Below are 26,568 nucleotides of genomic sequence, written 5' to 3' on the forward strand. Positions count from 1 at the left end.
GTTTTGCTACCAAGGAGGTTAAGGTATTAGTTAGTGGGTCGGAAAGGTCAAGGTTCTATGACTTGTTTTACTTACTGAATTGAAAACAAAACGTTCAGTGTTTTCATTTGGATCACTTAGAAAGAGCAGACTGTTTGGAACTGTGATCATGTCATGGTTGCTCAAGGGCCCTCCTCTTTTGTAGAAAGCCCAGGCCCAGCTGAAGCTCCCCATCGTCCCGTCCCTCCAGAGGCTGCTGATTTATCGCTGGGCCCACCAGGCCCTTGTCACGCCTTCTGATCACCCTCTCCTGCCTCTCATCTGGCAGAAGTTCTTCCTCCTGTATCTTCACCGCCCAGGACCTCAGTATGGGTATGGTACCCCGTGTTGTTGTAAGTGTCTGTGAACCTGTTCTTGACTTGGCACTGCTCTGATGCTCTGTGTCCTCCGCCGTGGCCTGTAAGTTAGAACCGTTCTTTGACCTACGACTAGCAGTGTCCCTGTCTCCCCTGTTTCACACTTATTAGACTAGACCATTTTTGAGTTTAGGGTATCTTATGGCAGCTCTTCCTTTGCCATCCCCTGTACCCAATGGGGTGAAGACAGTTCCAGATACCTGGAACCAGGCAAGGTGTAGCGTAGAGCCTCTAGAGCTGCAAAGGGAGGGAAACTGCTCCACACAGGCTGCTCGTGTGACTCTTGGGAGCCCGTTCAGGCGGACTGCTGATGGGCATGACGGGTGTGAACAAAGGCCTGGCTGTGCCCGGCAGCCCTTGGGCTGGGAGGTGTCTGCCATTTCCACTGGGTCTGAAGGGACTCTGGTCGGCTGGAACTGTCCACTGTTCCCGACCATATTCTCGGACTCCAGCCCAATTCCTAGCTCACCCTCACTCCCTTAACTCCGTCCATCGGAACATACGGATGTTGGTTATTGGGCACTTCTGTTTTCTACCAGATTGTAAGTTCTTCTAGAGCAGAGACTGTCTTTATTCAGTAACCGCTAAGTGGTGGTAATACCTTAAATTTGTGTAGTTATTTCATTCTTTTTAAAACTGCTTTCATATATACTGTGTTGTTGGAGCTGCATACTAACCATTGAGGTAGAATAATAGGTATTAATTCAGTGTGGGATATTTATAACCATTGACTTGTTGATTGATTGTGATTTTGTGCCACATAGATCATGTTGTGTTGATCTTGTAATCTATGCTTATATTTTTTAAGGTTACCCATAGATGGTTGTATTGGAAAAAGGTTTTTTCAAAGCCCTGCTCATACCAGTTTGTTGAGAGAAATGAAGAGGCGCCTGACTGAGGTGGCCGACTTCCACCATGCTGCGAGCAAGGCCCTCCGCGTTCCAGCAGAGGGCAGTGAAGGGCCGCCTGCTGGCCAGGCTGGCACCCCTGGTTACCTGACTTCCCCAGAGCTGCACACGGAGCTCGTGAGGTGGGACATGGTTATTTAGCTATTGATGCTGTGGTTTGCAGCACAGGTACTGTGCCGGAACAGTTATCTGTGTTACAGACTGCCAGGTGCTGTTCTCTTGGCCCCGATAGGATGTGGAGGGTGGCAGTGACCAGGTTTGCATCTCGTCATGCTTCCTTTTTAAGTTCTTCATGAGAAGAAAGTCAGCAGTGTGGATCTAGCTCTATCAAGTGCCCGGAGTCCGAATGGAAGGCCTTAAACCAGAGGGCTGATATCCATCCTCTCTGTTTCTCTATGTAATACTAGAAACAAACCAAAACAATTGATCATAGCAGGTAAACACCTAGTAAAGCCTGCTAGGACACTTCTTTAAAGGAAATTCATGAGCAAGGCAGGGTTCTTTAAGTGAAGTCCAAACACCTCTAGGAATCTGCCTGGGGTAAGGTAGGATCTAGTAATCACCCAAAATTGCTTCTAAAATCAGGTACAGTATGTGTGTCCCCCCCAGACGTTAAGAACTCTGGAGTAAGGTTGGTCCCTTTCACGCTGTTCCTTTACCTTTCATTTATAAGCTTTCTGTAAACCAGGTATTAGTTTTACTAAATAAGACTTAATAAAAATGGCTTCTAATAATTAGCCCTGAATGCAAAATGTCTTGGTGAGGAAGCCCAGGGTTTTGATCCAGCACTGAGGCTTCAGGCTTGCTTGACCTAAAAGCCCTTCGGGCTGTCTTTCAGCCTTTGGAATGATTTCTGCCCTCATCTTGCTTGCTTCTTGAAGGAAAACTTACTTTTAGCCAGCCTTACGCCATGGGGAGGCTTAATCTTTGAACATTTAAATCAGCCAAGAAAGCTTGATGTGCCCTTCCGCCTCTCTTAAATCCCCCTTCCTTTGGCATGTTGGTAAAGTAGCCATCTAGCTGCATCAGAAGCTGGGAGAGAGCTCTGTACCGGCCTCTTGCGTGTGAGAGCCTCAAAGTCCTGTCCCTGCCTCTGTTCCTACGCAGACTGCCTCAGAGGTGAAGGAGGTAGTTTTCCATGTTACCGAGCAAAGCCAAGCCATGCCGCCTCCCAGACCCCACCCAGCAATTTGGGTGCCACAGATTCCTCTAGTACCTGTTGCTGTAAACAACTGCTTAAAATACCGGTGATCTTAGCTCAATGGACTGTGTTCCTTGTAAAAACAAAGGAAACATCATTAAATTTTTTTTAAAGTTTCTACTGGAAAATGGAGATTTTTTTTTTTTTTCCTTTCTTTTTTTAGCTGGGCTTTGTTCTGTTCCTTCTTAATAGGAGCAAGGTGTACACATGCTCTGAGTCCTCTTTGTGCTTCCTTGAAGCGGGAGAGCGTCATTGAGCCTGAAGCTGGCAGGTTCTTCCGTTGTAGTAGTTTAAGATGGCTTTTAATGTCTTCTCTAAAAGATAGAAAATGCGTTTATTTGAATGTTAGTTAACCTTTTCCAACCACTGAGGCTCACCGACTGGATTGCCCAGGAAAGAAAAACTCCAAATTCAGATCCTAGGTCTGTGTTAAAATCACCTTCTCTGGTTATTTTTTCCTGTATGTTGTATTTACCCCTGATTTAATAATAGAGTTCACAGAGCCCTTTCTTTACAGCCTTGTTGTAGCAATTACCGCATGAGATTGTAAGGATTTGTGACCTCCTCCCCTGCTGGCCCGTGAGCTTCTTGGGGGCTGTGGTGGTGGTTGGAAGCATTTTCTGTATTCTGTGCTTTTTACTTTTATGTAGTAGTGACAGTGTTCCTAGACATGTAAGAAACGTCATTTGCCTGCATGTCTTTTTGTATTTTATATAATTATGTTTTTTTTTTCTTTTAGGCTCTTCAATGTATATATATTATGGCTAGAAGATGAGAATTTTCAAAAAGGAGATACCTATATCCCTTCTCTACCAAAGCATTATGATGTTCACAGGCTAGCAAAAGTGATGCAGAACCAGCAGGTGATACTGCAGTACTGTCTCTCTTAGCATATCTGTGATCGAACATGTCACAGTCATAATCTAATGTTAAATCCACTTACTGATATGGAAATGGGGTCACTGGCATGTTCAGGAGGTGCAGTTGGGGTACAGCCACTGTGGAGGGCAGAGGATGCCAGATAGGTGAAGGGGGGTTACATTGTTAAAGGCCATGTATGCCTTCCTAAAGAATTTGGATTTGTGCCAAAGTATTTGTTTGGAGAGCCGTTAAAATAGTGTGAGTCATTAGATAAATGGGTGAATTTAAAATGTGTTGAAGAAGAATCAGTAGGATCAGGAGGAATTTTAGATTAGAGACACAGGTGGGATTGATACTGTCATAGGATTGTTTCGGTATAAAGGACAGCCAGACTTCTAGAGTGGGCAACTAGAGATACTGTTTACAAAGATAGAGGATACTGGAAGAGGAGGTGCCACAGGGGCTTCAAGGAGAACGGTGTGCCGGGCATTTGGTAGGGAGGGAACGCATAGGTCTAGAACTTAGGAGTGGGGCAGTGTAGGAAATATGTTTTTTTTGTTTGTTTTTTTTAACTTAAGTCCACGTTAGGTAGCATATGGTGCAATACTGATTTCAGGAGTAGAATTTAGTGATTCATCACTTACATATAACACCCAGTGCTCATCCCAGCAAGGGCCCTCCTTAATGCCCATCCCCCGTTTAGCCCATCCCCCACTCACCTTCCCTCCTGCAACCTTAGTTTGTTCTTTGTATTTAAGAGTCTCTTACGGTTTGTCCATCTCTGTTTTTCTCTTATTTTTGTTTCATTTCCCCTATGCCAATCTGTTTTGTTTCTTAAATTCTACATGAGTGAAATCATACGATATTTGTCTTTCTCTGACTGACTTATTTTGCTTAGCCTAATACACTCCAGTTCCATCCATGTTGTTGTAAATGGCAAGATTTCATTCTTTTTGATCGCTGAGTAATAGTCCATTGTATGTACGTGTATGTGTGTGTATATGTATACACACACACCCCACATCTTCTTTATCCATTCATCAGTCGATGAACATTTGGGCTCTTTCCATACTTTGGCTATTGTTGATAGTGTTGCTATAAACATGTACCCCTTCGAATCAGCACTCCTGTATCTTTTGGATAAATACCAGTAGTGCAATTGCTGGGTTGTAGGGTAGTTCTATTTTTAATTTTTTGAGGAACTTCTATACTGTTTTCCAGAATGGCTGCACCAGTCTGCATTCCCACCAGCAGTGTAAAAGGGTTCCTCTTTCTCACATACCCGCCAACATCTGTTGTTACCTGAGCTGTTACTGTTAGCCATTCTGATAGTTGTGAGGTGGTACCTCATTGTGGTTTTGATTTGTATTTCTCTGATGATGACTAATGTTGAGCATTTTTTCATGTGTCTGTTTGCCATCTGGATGTCTTCTTTGGAAAAGTGTCTTTTGCCCATTTCTTCACTGATTGTTTGCTTTCTGGGTGTTGAGTTTGATAAGTTCTTCATAGATTTTGGATACTAACCCTTTATCTGATATGTCATTTGCAAATATCTTCTCCCAAGGAAATACGAGTTTAATGGTAGTAGAGCATCTAGATTGAGAGGAGGACTGAATGGAGCTAGGGCCCCAAGGCATAGAGAAATAAGGCTGAGAATACGGAGCCAGAGCAGCAGGAAAAATAAATAGGCAGTCATGGACTGAGATCCTTTGAGCGCAGTTCTGTGTTCATCCCTCTTTGTCCTCTACACGCCACGGCCTTATCTAAGAATCTGCGTGTAGCGGATGACTGGTCAGTGTTTTTAAAAATATTAGTCATAGTGTCTTGGTTCTCTGATAATTATCTTGGCTCCCCATCATCTACAGAATTAATACCATTCTCTTTTTTTTAAGTCTTTGCCATTTGATTTTATAGCTCCAATTTTTATCTGTAGTTCATGTTTAGTGTTGTTCTTTTTGTGGTTTTCTGAGACATCTCTGCCTACCTATCGTTAATTCTCAGTATTCTTAATCATTAGCCTCTGTCAACAGTTACTTAGCACAGAGGCAGACAAGGTGATAGTGACCCCACTGAAAGGAGATGGGTGTGCACAGTAGGAGGGACTGGTACAGCACCTCCAGCAGTTGTCTGGTGCTTCTAGGTTTCAGACTTGTGGTCAAGATGACTTTGGAGTTCCTCTCCTGAGTCTGGAATGCCTCGTGCCATGGTTGGTTTGGAAGTAATGATTTAGGACTTCATGGCAGTGTGCCCATTACAAGCCAGAGATTTGTAGGTTTAGAGGAATCCTTTAAACACTTAAGATCAGAAAGAAAAAAAATAATCATCCACAAAACCATAGTCCATAGGTGATCACCTTCCTACTATTTGGTACAGTTTTTAGTGATCATGAAGACCTGACGTTTCTTTTCATTAAAGACAGTCTCCCATTCTAATAATAGGTATTGATCATCAAAGTGAAGTATGTAGTTCAAAATATGCAAGACGGTTTATTGGAGTGTAGGAAGAGAATACTAAAACTTCTGTGTTTTCCCATTTTATTTATTTATTTTACCTTTTATAATAAATTCAATCATACAGAAAAATAGAATAGCGTAGCACACATGCCCTTCTCCCCCTGCCCACTGTGTACCGGGTGTCTAATTTTATCTATAGCCCGTTCACTCCCTTCACCATATTATTTTGGAACTAATTCTAGAAAGCATTTGATACATGAAGATTTCAAAAGATGAGGATTAAAAAACTATTATAACCCAATAGCATTTATATCTGAAAAATACTAAGAGCAGTTTCTTAGTATCAAATATCGAAGTTGTGTTCAAATTTCCAGTTACCTCATACATGTCATAAAATTTTTGTTTTTATTTTTATAGTTGAATCAGGATCCTCATTTTGCAATTGGTTGACAGCTCTTATAAGTCTGTTTGATCTGTCACTCCTCCCTTATTCCTTTTTCCCCCTGTAGTTTGTTGAAGAAACTGGATAGTTTGTCCATAGAGTTTCCCCAGAGTCTGGATTTTGCAGATCGTCGTAGTATGGTTTAATATGTTTCTCTGTCCCCTGTATTCCTGTAAATTGTTATTGGGACCAAGGGCCCAGATTCTTTCTAATCCAGATTGTTATTTTCAATATATTTGTTACCTATCTCTTTAAATTTCTGGGTTTTAACTTACTAGCTCAGTAGTATTTGTATACGGTGTATAAATACACAGTTGGTGGGGCCATTAAAATTATTTTTTCTGTTCTTGGTGCATAATCAAACTCCTGCAAAGATTGCTAGTATCCATTTTAGAACATGATCCTTCTTAACACTGGAGAACTTGGTATGGACCACCTCGTGCTGAAACGTTCTGGTCTACCTTTTAGTTAAATATATAATTTTATATGTGAATATATGATTCATCTGTGAAAGTTAAAGTCCTATGTGAATATATGATTCATCTGTGAAAGTTAAAGTCCTATGCTTCAATTCTAGGATCTGTGGATGGAGTATTTGAACATGGAGCGCATACGTTATGAGTTCCAGGAGACTGTTGGTCTGTGGACACAGGCCACACTTGAGTCCCATTCGCCGCCCTGCAGTTTGTCAGTGCAGCTGGACTTCACTGATCCTTTGTTGGGTGAGCTGTACCACCATCATCCCCCTTGAGTGAATGAATGAATGAATGAATGAATGAATTGAGGGTTAAGGTTTACACAGTGTATCCCTCCAGTGAGAATTGTTTTTTTAGAAGTTCATTGTTACCTTGTCTGCACCTTAGGGTTAGGTTCAGCAGTGAGTGAGAGAAAACTTCAAAACAGTAATGATTTACATAAGGTGCTTTTTCTCCCATAAAAGAAGTCTGGAGGCAGGCAGTTCAGGCAGTAGCTTTAGAGTCGTGGCCTAAAATGTTGCTTGAGAGAAATTTGAACAAAGTCAGGAGTCTTTTCCAGTGATTAACATCCGACTTTGTTATTTTCTGTGCAGAGAGTAGTTGTTCTAGTGGAAAAACCCCAGCCATATGGGACGATCCCGTACTTGACCTGTTTGGAATGTTAAATTCCATCTGTTTGGGGTGCAAACAATACAGGTCTTTTTATGCCAACTAAAATCATGGCTATTAAGTTTTCTTTTATTTTTCTTAAGAACAGAAAATGGAATGCTACATCTGGAATGAAGTCGGAAATTCATAGTAGTTCCTTAAGTATTTGTTGACTTGATTTATTGACTTGAAATTTCCTTGACCTCTCCTGTTCCCTATTACCTTACTGTTGAAAAGAGGCAGGTATGTGGCAGCATTTTTCTTCCTGTGCTCAGTCCCCACCTGCTGTATGGTATGTGTATAGTGCAGTGAAGAGAGAGGGTGGGAAGATAGGAATTTATTGATTTATTGGATACCTGTGTGGTCAGCTCTGTACTAGGTGTAGAAATACAAACATTTAGATTGGATTCACCACTATGACCCCATGTGCAATCTAGTGCAAAGTTGGATGGACAGATTTGCCATCACTTTTGTCATATGGCACCTGGTTTCTTATTTGGATTCCATTTATTGAGTGAATGAATAAGTGGATGAGTAAAAGAACGACAATATGACTGTGTAATGTAAGTTCTGTAGGAGTTTGTGTCCATGCCTTTGTTCATTTTAACACGACTGGTCTCAGCCCTCCTGGTCAAACCTTGGCCTAATTTAAGATTTTTCCACTCAGCCATATTCCGTAACGCCCATTTCTTTTTCTCCTGTTCTCTGAAGTTTATCTGGATGATTGCATTAAACTCTTAACAGGACCACCCTCCCCGTCCCCAGTCCATTGACTGGTGATAGCTGCCATCTTCGTCAGACTTGCTTAGAGAGTTCGCTAGATCCCCTTTACGCTAGTTTCAAGTCCACACACTTGAGCATGTCATGCGAGACTGTCTGGGGTAATAGTTTAAGATCGTGAGCTTTGACTCTTTAACTCTCAGTAAGGAAGGCTGTTTGAGGCTAGGAGTTGTGTTTAATCATACCACATGCTCGTGAGCTCCCGACTCCTGGTAGAATATTAGTACCCCGGTGGGGGCTCCCTCAAAACTAGCAGGTAACGAAAGATAATGATTTTATTCATTTAGGCCACTGATGGTTTATGTAACTACTCTGTACATCTTCAACATTCTTCTCGAAGGTAACCAGCCAAAGCTTTGCACTCAATTAGTATGTTACTACCTAGTAGTAGCCTTTACTCAGTAAACGCGACTTAATTTTCTTTCAGCTAAAGAAAGGGTTTTAAGCAACTTGCGGAAGCACGAGGCTCCCCAGCCTCCCCTTGATCTGCACCCAGTGAGGCCTCCTGTGCCAGTCATTTCCTCGGCTGTGCTCCTGAGTCAGAAGGACACCACCCAGCTGGTGCGCACAGACCTGAATCTGTTGCAGCAGCAGGCCAGGTGAGACCGTGTGACCTCCAGGGTCATGCCCCTGTGCTTGCTGCTGGGACAGCTTGGATGCTTTAGTACCTTGAAGGGTTTCCTCCTCAGCGTTCTCTCCATGAGGATGATTTGACCAGGCTGGCCCAGTCAGGTACCTCAGTTAGCCAAGTTGTGACAAGTCCTTCGGTTTCATGTTGAAAATGCGTGGTGCTTTCACGGACTAGGAATTTTACATTTCCTGTGGTGGCATTTCTGTGGGCCAGCAGTGCCAGCCAAGTGTTTCTTAAGCTTCTCCTGAGGAGACTTTCTGACACTGAAAAGATGGTATTAAAAGGGTAGGCAATGAGATTTACTTTCTTTTGTCACTGCTTTGCTCCCTAACTTTCCATATTCTTTAATAAATTTAATAAATGCCTCGGGCATTTGATTGAAATGCGGGAAAATCATTTAGTGCTCTGAGTTAAAGTAGATACGGAACGATTAGCTCTTTGTTTTTTTTAAGTGTTTATTTTTGAGAGGGAGAGAGAGCGTGGGAGGGGCTGAGGGAGAGGGGGACAGAGGATCCCAAACAGGCTCCGCGCTGACCGCCCCATGTGGGGCTCAAACTCATGAACCGCGAGATCATGGCCTGAGTTGAAGTCTGACACTCACCCCACTGAACCATCCAGGCACCCCCGGAGCAATCAACTCTTTAAGGTTTTGGTTCCAGCTTGCGGTCTGGCGAGAAGGAGCGGGTGTGGAGTGAATCTGTTTTATGAAGTAGAAGAGTCTAATCTTTGCGAAGACACTGGGAATCGATCTCTTACTGGCTTTTTTTTTCCTTGGCTGCTCTTGGTCCAGGCATTGATTGTGTGCACGTGCATACAAATGTGCACGCCCGCCAGTGTGCGCACACACATGCCTACACAGTAACATAACCGTATCAACACCCTTGTAAACAGCTTTGTCCATCTTTGACAGTTCAGTTTGAGTTGCTAATACCGAAGAAATCACTGGTGCTTACAAGCAAGGTACCCTTTAGAATGCTTTAATTAGGATGGGATTCTCATTTGCTCTTGTATATTTAAGGGTCCATGTAAAAAACATCGTTAGTGTAATACAGATTCTAAATGAAGCTTCGTTCCTGGCTAAAAAGTTGTCCCACTTTTCCTTCCTTTTTAAAATTTCTTTAAAAAAAAAATTTTTTTTTTTCAATGTTTATTTTTGAGAGAGAGACAGACAGACAGAGGGTGAGTAGGGAAGGGGGAGACAGAGAGGGAATCACAGAATCTGAAGCAGGCTTCAGGCTCTGAGCTGTCAGCACAGAGCCCGACTCAGGGCTCTAACCCATGAACCGTGAGATCGTAACCTGGGCCGAAGTGGGACGCCCAACCGATTGATTGAGCCACCCAGGCGCCCCTAAAATTTTTTGTTAAGAAAAAGAGAGGATTTGGGTAAGGCTGGGCACACACCTTTGGTCTTTTGTTACTATAGGATACTTGGTCTTGATGCTCTCTGATGCAGGCTGGGGGGAACTGGAAGCCTTTATCACCTACCGTGAAACCTTTCCGAAGCCTTTCTTCTACTTCCTGATGATGTTTTTCAGAACTGCAGCTCTTCGAGAATCTCAGCAGGTTGCCCTGGATAGTGAGCAGTTGGACACAATGCCCAAGCAGTATGTTAATAGAGAAGAACAGACCACACTACATTTGGAGTGTAGAGGCAGTAGTGGTAAGAAATGCCAAGGAGCAGCAGTTGTAACAGTTCAGGTAAGATTGTTTAAGCTTCTTCTTAATTCAGAGAATTTTTAATTGAGTCCGTAATAGTGGCATATTGTTGAGAGAGACTGAAAGAAGTTTGTAGCACATGATTCACATCCTGAAATACTTAATACATTTGGGGAGGTGAAGACCCACACAGAGCTGATCATGTATTTCCGTAAGTGCTCGTGTGTCCGACAAGGACAGAAATTCAAAGAAAAGCATAATCACTGAGAAAATCCTTAGAGGGTTTTAAATTGGTCTTCAAAAGACTTTGATGATGATGGTTTGGATTCTGTTAGAAGGAATGTGGGAATGGAGTCCTCTGGACAACCATTTAGGGGTCAGTGGCTAGGTCAGCCTACTTCAGATTGTTTTTGGGTGTGGTGGTGGGAATTCACATTGGAAAGGATGATCACTTGGGAGCTCCAGCTGTGTGCTGTGGTCGGTGGGGAGCCACTGAAGACAAACGTGGGGGGGACGTGTGGAAAGCAGGTCAGTTGGACAGAGCCTGCCAACAGGCAAAGGAGAGACTTGCAACTCCGAGATTAGGAATTCAGCTGCCTCTTAGTGTCATCTTCTTGCGCTGGAAAAACAGGCTTAATTAAGTTGGGTCTGTGACATTGAAAGGACTTCAGAATGGAGCTTAACTTTAGCCAGCACATCGTAGCACTTGCTTTATGCCTGACTCTGTGTAAACACTCTACAGAACTTATCCTCACGGCATCTCTGTGAGGTGGGAATTCGGGTTATCTTGTTTCCAGACGGGGAAGTAAAGGCATAGAAAGGTTAAGTTTCATACCCAGAGTGACACAGCCACCAAGTGACAGAACCAGGGAGACCCGGGCAGGCTGGCTGCAGAACACAAGCTCCTTACTCACTGCATCCTAGTCCTTCTGCGAGGGACTTCGGGTCCCCAGAGCTGGGGAGGAAATGCTCAGAGGTTGGCTACCGCATTTGCACAAACATAGCTCCTCTTTTTTTGTTAGCTTTTAGAAATCAGGGAAAACTTATTTTACTGACTCTTGGTTGTCTTTCATAAATTTCTTTTTGTGCTTCCTCATTTGAGCAGTTCTGATGTATTCTTCATCAGTCTCCTCGGGAGCCTGTTTTCTCTAAAATGTCTTCTCTGAAATAACTTATACACTTGTCTTTTTTGTTACCTTCATAATTTGTTTTTGATAAAATAACATATTTGTATACATCTAAAGTTAAGAAATTTGACATGGGATGTGAGACTCCCAAACACTGAGAGAACATCTTTGGCCAGGTGTTTTATAAAGTTAATTTTCTTTCAGTGTACTTTTCCCCCAGTTACTAATGTTTTAGTAACACTAGGTGGGAGCATTTAAGAAGGATCACTTGCAAAAATAATGGAGCTTGGAGATAAGTCTGCTGATTTAGGACCGAATTTGATTTGGTGCAAAAAAAAAAAAAAAAAAAAAAAAAGAAATGTATCAAGTTCCAATTAAAAAGGGTGTCTTACTACCAATCTGTGCCTTCAGAAATACGGTATTTTTCCATATTTTGGAATTACACATCTTTGCCAGGCTGTTAATACTGTACAGAGAAGGGAATTCTCCTAAGATGCATCTTATTAAGTGACTTGGTAAGATAAGTACAAAAATGTTTTTTCAGTTCTGGCTAATAGCTTGCTCTGTGAAGAGTCATGAATACTTACTGCCCAGCCAAAAACCAGTTCTCTTTGCCTGACCGCCTGTTAACTCTCAGGGTCTTGTTGTGGTGGGCAATACCACTGGGCTGACTTGGGAGCTTCAGCTCCCAGCCTGTCAGTGACCTGGCTTTTTCCTTTTCAGAAAAAGTCATCATAATCTTGATTTGTCTGAACTCTTGAATTGAAATTTCTTTTATAAGCTTTTGCTTTGTTAATTCTGAAATAGAAAGGTATACTTTTTCTGAAATACCTTCTAAGTAATTCTGATAAGACAGAGATTGGAAAGCAGATGATTTAGGATAAGGACTCAAATGAATGTGGCTTAGATTTTATTTTTACAGACAACACAAAAAATATTTATGCTTTATCTTCTCAAAAGAAAAATTGGTAAATGCAAAGATTGCTTGAAGAAAAAAGAAAAAAAAAGAAAGGACAGAGAAGAAAAGGAGATTTTATAGAGACCTAAAGAATTTGAAAAAATAGCTGTGTTTTATGGCCATAATCTCTTTAGAAATATCTAAGTTTTCTTAAAAAGCACATTCTAATTTTCTGCTGGCCTTACTAGTTTGCCCAGCACCCTGACTTTCAGTTCTGTTTGGGAAGATCTAGAAACTGGGAAACTCCCACTGATGGCTCCTATCGATATTGACAACAGTATTTACTTCAGCTGTTAATTTTGCCTGATGATGCAGATATGACAGAGGAATTGAAAATGTGAAGATGGCAGCTTTTGTAGTCTGATTTATTTTTTATTATTTTATTTTTCTTATTTATTTTTTAAAAAGTTTATGTATTTATTTTGAGATAGAGAGCAGGTAAGGGGCAGAGAGAAGGAGAAACAGAATCCCAAGCAGGCTCCATGCGATCAGTGCAGAGCCAGATGTGGGGCTCAAACCCACTAACTGCAAGATCATGACCTGCACTGAGATCAAGAGTCGGATGCTTAACTGACTGAGCCACCCAGGCACCCCATATTTTTCTTATTTTAGAGAGAGAGAGAGAGAGAGAGAGAGAGAGATTGTGCGCGCAAGTGGGCAAGAGGGGCAGAGGGGGAGAAGAGAGAGAATCTTAGGCAGGCTTCATGCTCAGCACAGAGCCAGACTAGGGGTTTAATCCCACAACTCGGATCGTGACCTGAGCTGAAGTCAAGAGTCAGACGCTCAACCAGCTGAGCCACCCAGGTGCCTTGTAGTCTGATTTAAATAGGATTTCTTTGGAACGTTACATAGTAGTTGCTAACTGAGGTTGTCCAGGCGGTACTTGCTGGTTGATACTTCTAGGAATTGAAGATAAAAACTTTTTTTGGCTACTCATCAATAGCTAAGAGCAAGGTAGAGGAAAGTTGAAACTCTAGCTGCCATGAAGTTAGGACATTATCTAATCTATGCAAGTCAGTTAGGTTTGCTCTGAGTTTTGGCCAGAGATTGTACTTGAGGTTAAAGCTGTCTCATTACACAAATGGATGACTTTGGTTATGGATGTCGGGGAGGGAAGGTGAGTTCTGATTGTTTATTACTCATCAAGAAATTGTCTCTGGGAGAGCATATGTCATGCAGAGGGTAGGTTGTGTTGTTTTTATACATAGAATTATATCCTCTCTGTATGCGTGTGTCTAGGGACCACTTCATGGCTATATCCAGTAGTTTTGATCCTGTTTAACGTCATTTTATTATCTGGAGATGTTGAACGTCATGAGGTCTCTTCTAGTCCCTCCAAATCACTAGCCACTTTGTAGTTTCCCTCCAGAATTCCTTTTCATCAATGCAACCCTTAGATTGCTGGTTGTGCTTGCGTCTACCCCTGATCCCCTTAGTCATTTGTGACATTGGCTGCTTTTGCCTACTGTTTGTGTTGGAGTTCTTAATCTAGAGTGGGTGTGTGAATGGTCTTTAGTGAGTCAGTGAAGTCCCTGAAAGTATATGGAATTTTTTTTTGTTCTGGATAGTTCATAACTTCAGTAGATCCTTGGTAGTCTATGACCACTGGAAGGATTAACCCATATGTTGCTGACTCCTACTCTGCTTTTCTAGTCCAGAATTCTCTGAGTTCCAGATCTAGATTTCCACCTGCCTATGTGATTTTCTGTGAATGTCCCATAAATACTTCAAACTCCACAGGTCCCAGCCTAATCCAATTTTTACCCTCCAAACCTGTTTTTCCTGTAACAGGAAGTGGGGACCTGGGCATCATTGTCATCTCCCCACCCTCATACTCCCCATCTAGTTACTTTCCAAGTCATACTGGTTCTGCTTCTGAAATGACTTTACATTTGTTTCTTTCTCTTTGTTCCCATTGCCATTGTCCCCTGGTAGGCCCACATTACTTTTCCCCTGAACCACTACATAAGGCTTCCTGTCTATAGACTCTCTCCCTGTCCAGTCCGTTTTCCATTCTGCCACATTCATCTTTTTTTTTTTTTAATTTTTTTTAACTTTATTTATTTTTGAGAGAAAGAGAGCGTGAGTAGGGGAGGGGCAGAGAGAGGGAGACACAGAACTGGAAGCAGGCTCCAGGCTCTGAGCTGTGAGCACCGAGCCCGACGTGGGGCTCGAATTCACGAGCAGTGAGACCATGACCTGAGGTGAGGTCAGAAGCTTAACCGACTGAGCCACCCAGGCGCCCCTGCCACATTCATCTTTTTAAACACAAATCTAATCACATGTCCAGGCGAAAACCTAACATTGACTATCCGGTATCTAAAAGGAATAGGACCCTTCGGATCCCCCCATAGTCTATTCTTGATGAGTTTCTAGTGGTATCATTTACCCTTTCCTAATCCCTGAACATTTTTTTTCTAGCCACATAGGCTTTTTCCATTCTCCAAACACGACATGCATGTTCCTACCTTCTCTCTCAGGCATGTGCTGTTACTTGTTCTCCCACACCCATTCGTGAGCTCCTTCCTCTCATCCTTCCATGCTCGGTTCAGGCAGCATCTCTTGAGGTCTTTCTCAGCCCCTCTAGTCAGACTGAGATAGTCCCTCCTTTCATAGCAGCTTTTGCATAAATGCTGTTGTATTCACCTGCTATTTTTCCTACCGGTCTGTGAACTGCTGAGGAATAGAGTTCCTGCCCTTAGTCATCTGTATTTCTGTACCATCTAGCATGGCTCCTGGCACATAATAGGTGCCCTTTCTCGCCCCCGAATGAGTCAGTGAAAACCACCAGCACGTCAATCATGAGGTTATGTTACAACTTGTTTTGTATTATCATTACCTTGTCACACTGTTACTAGATTTTGAGTTGCGTGAGGGTCAGGACCTTGTCTTATTCGGGTTTCTGTTGTTAATGCCTCACACAGTCAGTGCCATAGAACCAGTGTGTTTGAAGGAACGAACCGTAGATTTATATTCTTCACAAGTAAACCCCCTGATTTTAACTAGCTTTAGGGATTTTGTAGATATTATTTGGCTGGAAGGTGGAACCTTTTCCTACTGGAAATTAGCTGTCATTCTGTGTGTTTACCGTAGGCCAACTTAATGCTTTCCATACAGAATCTCCGGCCTCACACACTGCTGCACTTTTCGCTCTACTACAAATGTCTCCTAGGCGGTCAGTCTTGGAAGCGATAAGGATTGTCTTCCTTCCATACATGAGATTATTTCCCAGCTCTGTTCGGAGCACTTCTTATCACATGCTTGGGCACTCTCATATCCCAGGTAACATGCCGGTGACTGTTAATCTTCACAAAGTGGGGATGAGAAAATAGGTTCAGAGAGTCTCAGAGACTTGCCAAAACCACACAGCTAGTAAGTGGCTCAGCTGAAATTCAAGCCCACGTCTATTTGAACTCAAGACCCAGGCTTTCCCAGGCAGTATTGGGAAATAAAGCCATTTGCTTTTAGCTGTTTCTGCTCCAGCTTCTGAAGACTAGGTTAGCTGTACAATTCTGAGTAAGCTGGTCATGGCCATCATCTCTCTAAATTGACACGTGTACCATTTTCTCTCTCTGAGTTGGTGTGACAGGATCATCTTCTTTTTCAGTGATTAGAGAATTCATGGACCAGATCAATTTTTTAAAATCAACTTCATGGGGAATGACTTTATATTTTAAATATAAATTTTGAGATTAAAATGCAAGAGTATGTTTTAAATATAATTTTAAATGGCTCATTTGTAAAGATTTCAAATTGTATCATGAACATATTTCATTGCTTAATAGAATTTTTCGTGAGGGAAAAGCCCTGGAAATTTCCAGCCATCTGCAAATGTTTGAACTATGTATAGCTTGTTTGGGGTATACAAAAGCCAAATATGTTTTATGGGAAGTGAGACGTGCTTCTTCTGTGGTCGTCTCTCCCAATAGAAGGCTCTAATAATTCAGTGATATTCCCTGAGGAAATGGGGTGATTTATAATAGGGTTCCTTTTGTTGGACTTCGGTATTGTGGGGCATGTGTGCCAGACCCAGGATTGATTTATTATCATGTGAAAATTTTGCTCCATCCTAGAAATGAAAGATGGAAAAGACCCACTGAGGGCCTCACAGTACTGTAAGATCTGACTCGCTTCGTCCGGCTTGCACATGGCTTTGTCTGCTTACAGTGACTCCGGCGCGCCCCCCGCCCCCCCGCCCTCGCCGCTTTGTGCCGTCGTCTCCAACTTCTGGCGATTGTGAGCTGCCAGGCACTCAGCCCCTCTCCCGCCCTAGCGAGCAGAGAAAATTCTCTGTAGAGCTGGGGACAATGAGCAAAAATAAGTAGACTGGGAAATAATGAGAACTTTGAGTTGCTTTTGTGTGTGAGGATGTCTGAACTTTCCCACCTCGGTGCTTTGCCTTATTCCTGGGCATCTGTGGTTTGTCCGGCGTGGGGTGGCAGTTCTGCAGCGCCAGTCCCTTGGTCTTGATGGCATTTCCCAAGCGAGGGCACCTCTGTCCTTTCTCTCTTGTGCTTCCCTCCATCCTCACTGTCTTCCTCCCTCCCCTCACGTTCTTTCTTTTCCTCCCTGTTTGCCTGCTTTCTCTCCAGGCCAGCCAAGGGCCGTGGCCCTCAGAGACCCCGCCTCATTGCACTCGGTGACACGTTAGGCATCGAAACTGTGCAGACTCCTGACCACGTTTTAGGCTGTTCAGCATTGGTCTTTGATTTGAGAGGTTGGAAATTTAATATTTGTGTTGATTCATTATGTGGTCTAATGGAAGTCATTTAATCATCTTATCTTTCATTTCTCCGATAGTAGAAATTAAAATAATTGTTAACATCATATGTTCTTGGATCTTCACCTTCATGCCTTTTGATTCAGACTAACAGCTTATTTCGTCTTTAAGTAAGAAGCTTTGTAAAGCTTTTTAATATGACATTGGTGAGTTTGATGGAAGAAAGTTATCATGATCATGAAAGCAGGCGCTCCGTGTACCGTCAGAGTTGTGCTATACTGGGGTGCTGGGTAGAACAAAACAAATAGCACCATTGCCCTCCAGTAGCCTTTCATCTGGAATTTACGATAATAACTCTGGCAGGGACATCAGGACCTCAGTTAAATACGTTTGTGAATTAAGTATTTACATTATTTACAAACAAAGGATATCTGTAATCACTGCAGAGGTGGCTAAAGACTGGGTTTGGGCATGTGTGTATAAAGGAAAATGTAGACCCTTTGCTGACTCAGTGATTGGAGGAGACCGTTGGAGGAGAGTGTAGGATTTAACATTCCCACCTTCTGAATGTTCTCATCTCTTCAGCATTCTCTGCTATGCCTGCAAGATAAGTCCACATTCCCTAGCCTGCTCCAAAGGACTCCCCAGGACAGGAACCCCGGTCCCTAGCCTGACTGCTCTGTGCTCTCCAGCCCTGACCTCCCTGCCTGGCTGGGCTTCTCTTTGCTGTCCCTCTGTCCTCTTGTCCCCCACGACTGCCACATGGGTTGTGTCTTTGTGTTGCAGCCTGGGCCTAGGATATGTTTTGCATCATTCATATCCAAAAGGGGACATCGAAATGTACAAACAAAGCAGCTATCACATAGGTCACCGTCAACTAGTTAGAGAAAAGGAATATTAATAATCCCCTCAAATAGGAAATACATAATCTTAAAGAAAGGCTAATTGTTTAAATTGAAATAGATTTAGTTTTTTTTTTCTTAAACTCAATACATTCTCCATTGTCACATCTTTACTGAGAATGAGTAAATATTTCATCAGTGACGAGCTTTCGGGAACCACTGAATCAGTCACTTGCTCTTTCATAGGCATGCAACTGATTGGCGCACTTCTTGTATTTTTTCATATTTTGTTGTTTTATAATTGGATATGTTTTCTTCATTTCAAAAGGACAAGTGTTTTATTAATAGCATCTGTGTCATGCTCTTTGTATGCTTGGCACACATGAGATGTGCACCCTAGTGGTTTAGGTTGACGTGTATGTGCTTTTTGGGTGGGGAGAATGGAGAGTGGTCAGGGCTCAGGGGAGGGGGCTCAGTGGGGGAGACGCTTGGTGTGCTTCCGGAAAACCTCAGTGGTAGAAGACATTGAGTCTGGTTGTTTTTTTTTTTTTTTTAATTGTTTTTTAAAATCTTTATTTATTTTTGAGAGAGAGAGAGAGAGACAGAATATGAGCAGGGGAGGGGCAGAGAGAGAGGGAGACACAGAATCCGACGCAGGCTCCAGGCTCCACGCTGTCAGCACAGAGCCCGACGCGGGGCTCGAACTCACAAACCGTGAGATCATGACCTGAGCCGTAGTCAGACGCTCAACCGACTGAGCCAGCCAGGTGCCCCGAGTCTGTTTTTGATGAGAATCGGGGAATCAAAACATAAGTGACAGAGAGCATATCCTACAAAAGACTGAACCAGTGATAAACTCGCTCCAGTTTGATGCTTCATGAAAAACCTGAGATTCTTGAATAGTTTTTTGACATTTTTTTCCCCACCCCTCTCCTATTCAACTGAGAATTTTGAGTTATAATATTAATTATAGTAATAGTTCTTCATCAGATGCTCAGTATATTTATAATATTTGCTTTAGGAACATAGCAAGGACAAAAAAGGTCTTGACCACTTTAATCTTTTTTAGTTTGAAGGTATGCATAAAAATGAAGCAGTAAGCCAACAGCTTCATGTTTTGCGAAAAGAAGTGAAGCAGTTGCAAGCAGAAGCTGCTAAACCACCATCACTTAATGTTGTGGAAGCTGCTGTTCACGCGGAAAACTTGATTACGTAAGTTTTGAGGGCATTATAATTTAAAATGCAATGTTGTTATTATTGATAGTAATCATACATGCTACTATACCCCCAGACACCCACTAATTAAATTAGTACAGGATCAGCAAACAATGGCCTTTGGACCAAGTCTGGCCTGCCACCTATTTTTATAAATAAAGTTTTATTGGAACATAGCCATGTCCATTTATTTACTTAATGTGCATGGCTTTATACCACAATGGCAGAATTGAATAGTTGTGACAATTTATGGCCCATAAAACATAAAATATTTACTGGTTGGTCCTTTATAGAATAAGTTTGCTGACCCCTGAATTATGAGATGATACAGCACATTGAAGTTCAATCATGGAGAGATTGAGTGCTTAAGTTTTATATCAAAGTTGCATTTACCCAGGAAGTTAGCATTGTCAGCTCAGATTATAGAGCAGAGTTTGAAGGGGAATTGCTCAGGGGAATTAGGTTCTCAAGTATAGTTGCCAGCTTGCATTTGGCCATCATGGCTTTTCCCTTGGAGCTCCTGGCTTACCCTCAATGTCTTCTTTCTTCCTAAAGCCACCAGGGCATGACTTGGGAGAGTGGTTGACCCTGCCTTTTACTTTAAGGTGGTTCCACATTCCAGTACCAGCAACTAATCCCCCAGCAGATCGGCGTAGGGATGTGTGGGGTGGGGCATTGAGTTCTTTTGTGGATTGGACTGGGGGTCCAGGGAAGAAGGAGATGAGGTGAATAAGAAGTTGATGTGTCTTTTACTAGCAAAGGAACTCAAAACAGCCTGAGACTTAGAAGAGATATCTTTATTCTGGGATCTTATTCTATATAGAAATCTCTTTCTGTGACACGGGTTTTAAAATTTAGAGAGGGGCACCTGAGTACTCAATTAAGCATCCAACTTTTACTCACATCATGATCTCGCGGTTCACAGGTTTGAACCCCGCGTCAGGCTCTTTGCTGAAAGCTCAGAGCCTGGAGCCTGCTTCAGATTCTGTGTCTCCCCCTCTCTCTGCCCCTCCCGGGCTCATGCTCTGTATCTCGCTCTCTCTCAACAAGAAATAAAAGCATGTAAAAAGAAATATTAAAAAATTTAGAGAAATAAGTAATTAAATTAATTAAAAATGCATATTATATAAGGAATATACAAAGTTAAAGAATTATGAATTACATATAAAATATGAAACGTTTAAGAATATTTAAAAAATTTTTTTGTAATGTTTATTCTTTGAGAGAGAGAGAGAAAGAGAGACAGCATGAGCTGGGGAGGGGCAGAGAGAGAGGGAGACACAGAATCTGAAGCAGGCTCCAGACTCTCTGAGCTGTCAGCACAGAGCCTGACGCAGGGCTCGAACTCAAGGACTAGGAGATCATGACCTGAGCCGAAGTCAGCCGCTTAACTGACTGAGCCACCCAGGGGCCCCTAATAAGGGTAAGAATACTAATAATATATATGATTCCATCCCTCCCCCCCCGGAGGACATAAAATCATTTCTGTGTATTCAAAATAAGTTGTTGGGTCAAGGTAGAAGATACTTATCTACCCCATGGATTTTTTTTCCCCATGAAATATTTTTAAAGTGACATTTATTTGGGGGCTCTGAAGGACTCTTAAGAATATTGCCTGTGTGAGAAGTGTAGAGTACCACGGAAGTACTTGTGAGTCTGTATTCTCTTATTGTAGACCAGTAGCCTCACCTGTATTTTCCCACAGGGCCCTAGTGAATGCCTACAAGTTGCAGCCTACCCCTGGGGTTCAGAAGGTTGGCATTAGCCTCTTCTTTACTGTTGTGGATTATGTCAGTGATGAGACTCAGCGCCATCCTCCCACAAGGCAATTCTTTACTTCATGCATTGAGATCTTGGGACAGGTAAGGTAATTCTGTGTTTCTAGCCTCACTCACATATATTGAATCTCTGTAGCATCCTTATTAGTTATAGTGAGGGTTGACTTCAGACTTCTGTTACACGTTCAGAGTCTCACATAAGTCAGAAGCCCCTTTGAATTGTTGACTTCTCAAGATGCGATTAAAATTGTTGGTATAGAGTTTTGCTTCCCATACAAGAGATATTAAGTTACTCATATTTGAAAGTCTGGGAGACATCAAACTTTCTCATATGCTTTTTGTGTTATTAACAATGACAAGCTCTTTATTATTTATAAAATGCTCTCCACTTCATCCTCACAGTGACTCTGAATGATTGATATCCTTTTCATTTTAAAGATGAAAACACAGGGGCGCCTGGGTGACTCAGTCGGTTAGGTGTCCGACTTCGGCCCAGATCACGATCTCACAGTTCATGGGTTCGAGCCCCGCGTTGGGCTCTGTGTTGACAGCTCAGAGCCTGGAGCCTGCTTCAGATTCTGTGTGTCCCTCTCTCTCTCTGCCCCTCTTCCACTCACGCTGTCTCTCTCTCTCAAAAATAAACATTAAAAACAGTTTAAAGATGAGAAAACAGGTCTCTAAAAAATGAAATAACTTGCCTAAAGAATATAGCTGGTCAGTGCTGGAGCTGAGCCTGTATCCCACGTCGTCTGTCTCAGTCCATGTTCGCTCCACCTCTCCACTGCTGTCTCCCAGTTGCTATTCTCAGTCCCCATTTCTTGATTTGACTTACTATTAAAAATACAGATATTTAACAAGGCAAGAGCAATGTATCCATGCACATTTGTGAAATATGTCATAAAGGAAAGGAAAGCCACTTGATGGAAAATATGTAAACACTAACCATATACTCTTACCCAAATTCAATGGAATGAGTCCTTAGTTATTAGATACTTATAAGGGGACAATATAGAGCAGAAAATAAAATAGATTTTTAAGTAGTTTTTTTCCCTTGATTTTAAAATTGATGTATGCTTATGATAAGCAATGCAGACAATATAAAAAGTGTAAAGAAGAAACATTTCTCAATTCTAACCTCCTGGAGATAGACACTGGTTACAGAGCTAAACATTTTATTATAGTTTATCTTGTGTATGTATGTTTATTAGTGTGTTATATGTGTGTGTGTGTGTGTGTGTGTGTGTGTATGTAGAAATGATGTATCATTCCTATATACAGCTAAATAGATAAACTTCCTCAGAAATGGGCAAGTGCTATTTTGTAACCTCGTGTTTTTCATTCAAACACAACTTCTAGACATTATTCTGTGTTTATAAATATAGACTGATATCATGGTCTTTAATACATACTGTTCCATGGTACAGATATATTGTAATGTATGGAGCCCAGGGCCCTGGATGGATATTTAGGTAGTTTGTTTGTTTTGCTACAATAAGCCTGAGATAAATGTTCTTCCACATCTCTGTGAACTTGGACTATTTTTTCCAGGATAATTTCCTAGAAGTATGGTTGCTATGTCAAAGGGACTAACATTTGATGTATATTGTCACAGTGCCCTGTTCCCACTACCATAGCAGGGTTTGAATTTATTGCTCTCCATACCATAACCAGTGTTAAGAATGATGATTCTTTTAAAGTCTTGCTAATCTAAAAGGGGAAGTGTACCTTGTTATTATTTTAAGTTGGATTTCTTCAAGTATTTGTTAACTTGCATGACTTTTTCATATGTTTATTGGCCATTTAATTATTTTTTGTGATTTGCTAGTTATTGACCTTTGCACATTTTCTGTTGCAGAATTTCTTATTTTTTGATTGCTTTGAAAGAGCTCCTCAGACTATTAACCTGGTATCTGGAATATGTTCTAAATTGATTTTTCTACTTTGTCATTTTCCTTTTATTTTATCATACTTCTTGCCTTATAGAAGGTACAATTTTTGTATATTCAAATCTCTCAGTCCTCTTAGTATTTCTTTCTGCCTGTGGTCCAGCTTATCGGAGCTTTCCTGGCCCTGAGATTATTTAAATACTCACTTACATCCAGTACTTGAAACATTAGTGATCTTGATTATATATCAGTTGTTAAAGTTAGCTTTTTAAAAGTATTGAAAGCACATCTCAATAATATCTATAACCTAGAGGTTTTGTTTTCTTGACAAAATGTTGATACTTAGTGGGGGCGCCTGGGTGGCTCAGTAGGTTGATCATCTGACTTTGGCTCAGGTCATGATCTCATGGTTCAAGAGTTCAAGCCCCATGTCAGGCTTTGTGCGGACAGCTCAGAGCCTGGAGCCTGCTTTAGATTCTGTGTCTTCGTCTTTCTCTGCCCTCCCCTGCTCGTGCTTTGTATCTCTCTGTCAAAAATAAACATTAAAAAAAAAAAAATGCTGATACTCAGTAATCATGGTAGGCACCTTGCAAATTTCTGGATTCAGATTATCCCAATATTTTAATCTTTTAAAAATTCTCTATGACTTGTCCAAATCAAATTAATGGATCATCCAGAATTTTTAATATCACTTCCATTAGAAGTGTTAGGTTTATCTGTGATGATTTTAGATTTTTTTTTTATTGTTCCACATTTTCATTTAGAAAACGTTCTGTTTGCCTTACACACTAGCCCTTAAAACTTGGTTGTATAAATAAAAGTTGGGGAGGGGAGAATTTGGTGACATTTTCCCTTTCTGATTCTCTCAAGGTGTTTATCAGTGGCACTAAGTCAGAATGCAGAAAAGTACTTGAGACTATTCTGAAGAATAGAAGGTTGTGCTCTCTCCTGTCCCCTTTCTTCACTCCCAATGCTGCACCTGCAGAGTTCATTCAGCTCTATGGGAAAGTGGTGAAGTTTCTAAGTGAGGACAACAGTGATATGATTTTCATGCTGCTGACCAAGGTGAGATGTGATTCCGTGCTGATGCCATCACTGAAACGTGGGATCTAGTGTCGTTTCTGCTCTGTAGAAATGAAAGGCCCCCTGGAGTTCTGTTTCCAGGTAGACCCTTTCCGCATTTTGTATCGTCTTCAAGCAGCCTTTCCGTGTGGGGGCAGTGGTTGTGTCGTGTAGGGCAGTCTTATTCCTCATAGTAGAGAAAGGACTTTGCTCCCGAGCCCTCTTTAGAAACAGTACAGCTTTGAAATATTCATAATAGTAATTTAGTGCATCCTTCTTTTGACTATATCCTGAATTTATGCCGAAAATGTGTTTGATAAATGAGTTGTAATATATCAAAGTCTGTCATATTTGGAATAAGCCAGATATAAACAAATTGCCTTTGTCCTCATTCTGAGTAGAATATTAACTGAGACCTAGGCAATGAATTTACTTTGCCACTTGAGAATTACAGAGCCTTAGTGATTTTGCCTTCAATTGTATTTCTCTGACATCCATAAATCATAAAACCTAGGCATTTTTCTTTAGGGCCTAGAGACTGCTTTCAGTCTGTAACGGGGGAGAACAGGCTTTATAGTTGGGAATTCTGGAAGGTGATAGATAACAACACCCTGAATTTTTATTAACTGAGATAGGTAACTGCCATAGACACAGAAACATGGCTCTTTTAGATGGAGACAGTCGCCTAAGTGGCTGCTCTTTTTTTTGGCAGAGTGTGGATTCTTGCCTAGGAGGGAAAACTTAACCAAAAGTTTACTATACAAAAAAGCACACGGAACCGAGAAAGCTTTGTCCCTGTGGCCCAGAGCGCAGAGATGGAGGCTTCTGGGTGCTTGTTAATTATTGACCTCCGCTCAGTACTTGATTATAAATTCTAGTTTCAGTTTTTGTAAAAAGCCAAATGCTCAGTGGTCTTTGACTTTAAATTTGCACATCATTTTCTCTACTTCAGCTAATTTCCCCGTGTCAGTAAAACTGCTTCTTGTTTCTTTTTTCTTTTTAGTTCGATCTTAAGCAATGGTTAAACGCCACTAAACCTCCTCTGTCTGATCGTACCAGGCTTCTGGAGTCCATTCACTTGGCACTTACTGCCTGGGGCCTTGAACCAGATGAAGATATTTTGATGCCTTTTAATCTTTTCTGTAAGCACTGGACTTACCTTCTTCTCTACCAGTTTCCTGACCAGTACAGTGACATTCTCAGGCTGCTGATGCAAAGTAAGTGGCTTTTAATTGTGACTGATTAGATTGCAGCGAATATTTGATGTGACATTTACCATTCTATGGATGTCATCTAAAAATGTAAAAATAAGACAAGTACGCAGGAGTTTAGAATTGCTAATTTTTACCTAAAGTGCTTGACAAACCGAAAGCTGTTTGTAGAAGAGGGCAGTGATTGTCTTAGTGATTGTCCTAAACGTTTGGATGGGTCCTGATTCAATAAGGCAGCACTTAGTATGTGGTGTTGGGGTCCACAGTCGTGCACCCACCTCTTTCCCTTGACTTTGCAACCGTCCTGAACTGGGCTGGGGTAGACATGCGCCTGCTTCCTCTGTTGACTGCAGATTTGGTGAGAGAAGGAAGTTGCTTCTTTGCAATATGTTTAAGGTGCCAGTCGGTTTCTCTGTAGGTCCTAATAGTGGATACATTTTGGTTCCCCTCCCCCTTAATTCTTTGACTCATGTTTGTTTGCGAGTAAATTTTACCTATATATAATGGCAGACTGTGTTTATATTCGCCAAGGGACTGAGATGTGTTCAGTTTTCCACAGTCCCACTCTCCCATCTCCCCACCGCCCTGCATTTTTCACTGGAGTATTGGAGATTACAAGAGGAGTAAAGGTTGTTAGCGTTTTTATTTTGGGAATTTCATTAGGCAGGAATTTTACTGAAGTTTATTAAATGAGATAGTATTTACTTTTTTTGTGCAAACTTCAGATAGTTTATAGGTGTAATGGAAAACTAAGATTTGCTTCATGCCAAATCTTTGTGTTACTTCATAGAAACCATTTAATGAATAGGTTAATGATTTTATATATTGGACTATCTGAAGAAATACTGAAATGTGTGGTCTTGTTTTCAAGCTTTCATTGTTTCCTGTGGAGGCCAGTTGCAGGGTGGGTGGAGAATGGTTGCAGGAGAGGTATTTGTATGATTTTGATCCATTATGCATAACTAATTTTTGTTCTAAATTTTCAAAATTTGATCAAGTATACATTGTGGGTTTTTTCCCCAAACCTTTTTAAGGAATTGTAAACGGTGTGTTCAGGCAACCATTGACTTGCATTTAACAGGAAATTTATACTTCCCAGGAAGAGTAATTCAGTTAAAAGCCTAGGAATTACAGTACCACCCCTGTCAGATTCTATGACTTCTAGCCTCCTGGTTTCCCTTTCCTCCCTGGGGAGGGTGTTGCTGTTCTCGGGGCTCTATCCTTTGCTTTTCTATGATTTTCCTTCTTCGTGGGCATGCCCGTTGTTTTCCCTGGCTTCACTACCCTCTTCTAGGTGTGCCTGACTCCCACACCTGTA

The 26,568-nt window shown here is 41.6% G+C and overlaps 1 protein-coding gene across 3 annotated transcripts in view; it reads left to right on the forward strand.

Moving 5' to 3' along the window:
* Positions 1 to 26,568, forward strand: part of EPG5 (ectopic P-granules 5 autophagy tethering factor) — a 115,217-nt gene that overhangs the window by 53,618 nt on the left and 35,031 nt on the right. For all 3 annotated transcript variants that reach the window (XM_049620161.1, XM_049620162.1, XM_049620163.1), the window contains 10 exons: positions 185 to 351; positions 1,204 to 1,425; positions 3,244 to 3,367; positions 6,838 to 6,982; positions 8,592 to 8,763; positions 10,331 to 10,493; positions 19,168 to 19,310; positions 21,019 to 21,175; positions 23,848 to 24,042; positions 25,043 to 25,256. In XM_049620161.1, the coding sequence (XP_049476118.1) occupies positions 185 to 351; positions 1,204 to 1,425; positions 3,244 to 3,367; positions 6,838 to 6,982; positions 8,592 to 8,763; positions 10,331 to 10,493; positions 19,168 to 19,310; positions 21,019 to 21,175; positions 23,848 to 24,042; positions 25,043 to 25,256 (1,702 nt within the window). The remainder of the gene's footprint in view (positions 1 to 184; positions 352 to 1,203; positions 1,426 to 3,243; positions 3,368 to 6,837; positions 6,983 to 8,591; positions 8,764 to 10,330; positions 10,494 to 19,167; positions 19,311 to 21,018; positions 21,176 to 23,847; positions 24,043 to 25,042; positions 25,257 to 26,568) is intronic.

Source organism: Panthera uncia (assembly GCF_023721935.1).
Source record: "Panthera uncia isolate 11264 chromosome D3 unlocalized genomic scaffold, Puncia_PCG_1.0 HiC_scaffold_8, whole genome shotgun sequence".
In the NCBI taxonomy this organism is placed as follows: Eukaryota; Metazoa; Chordata; class Mammalia; order Carnivora; family Felidae; genus Panthera; species Panthera uncia.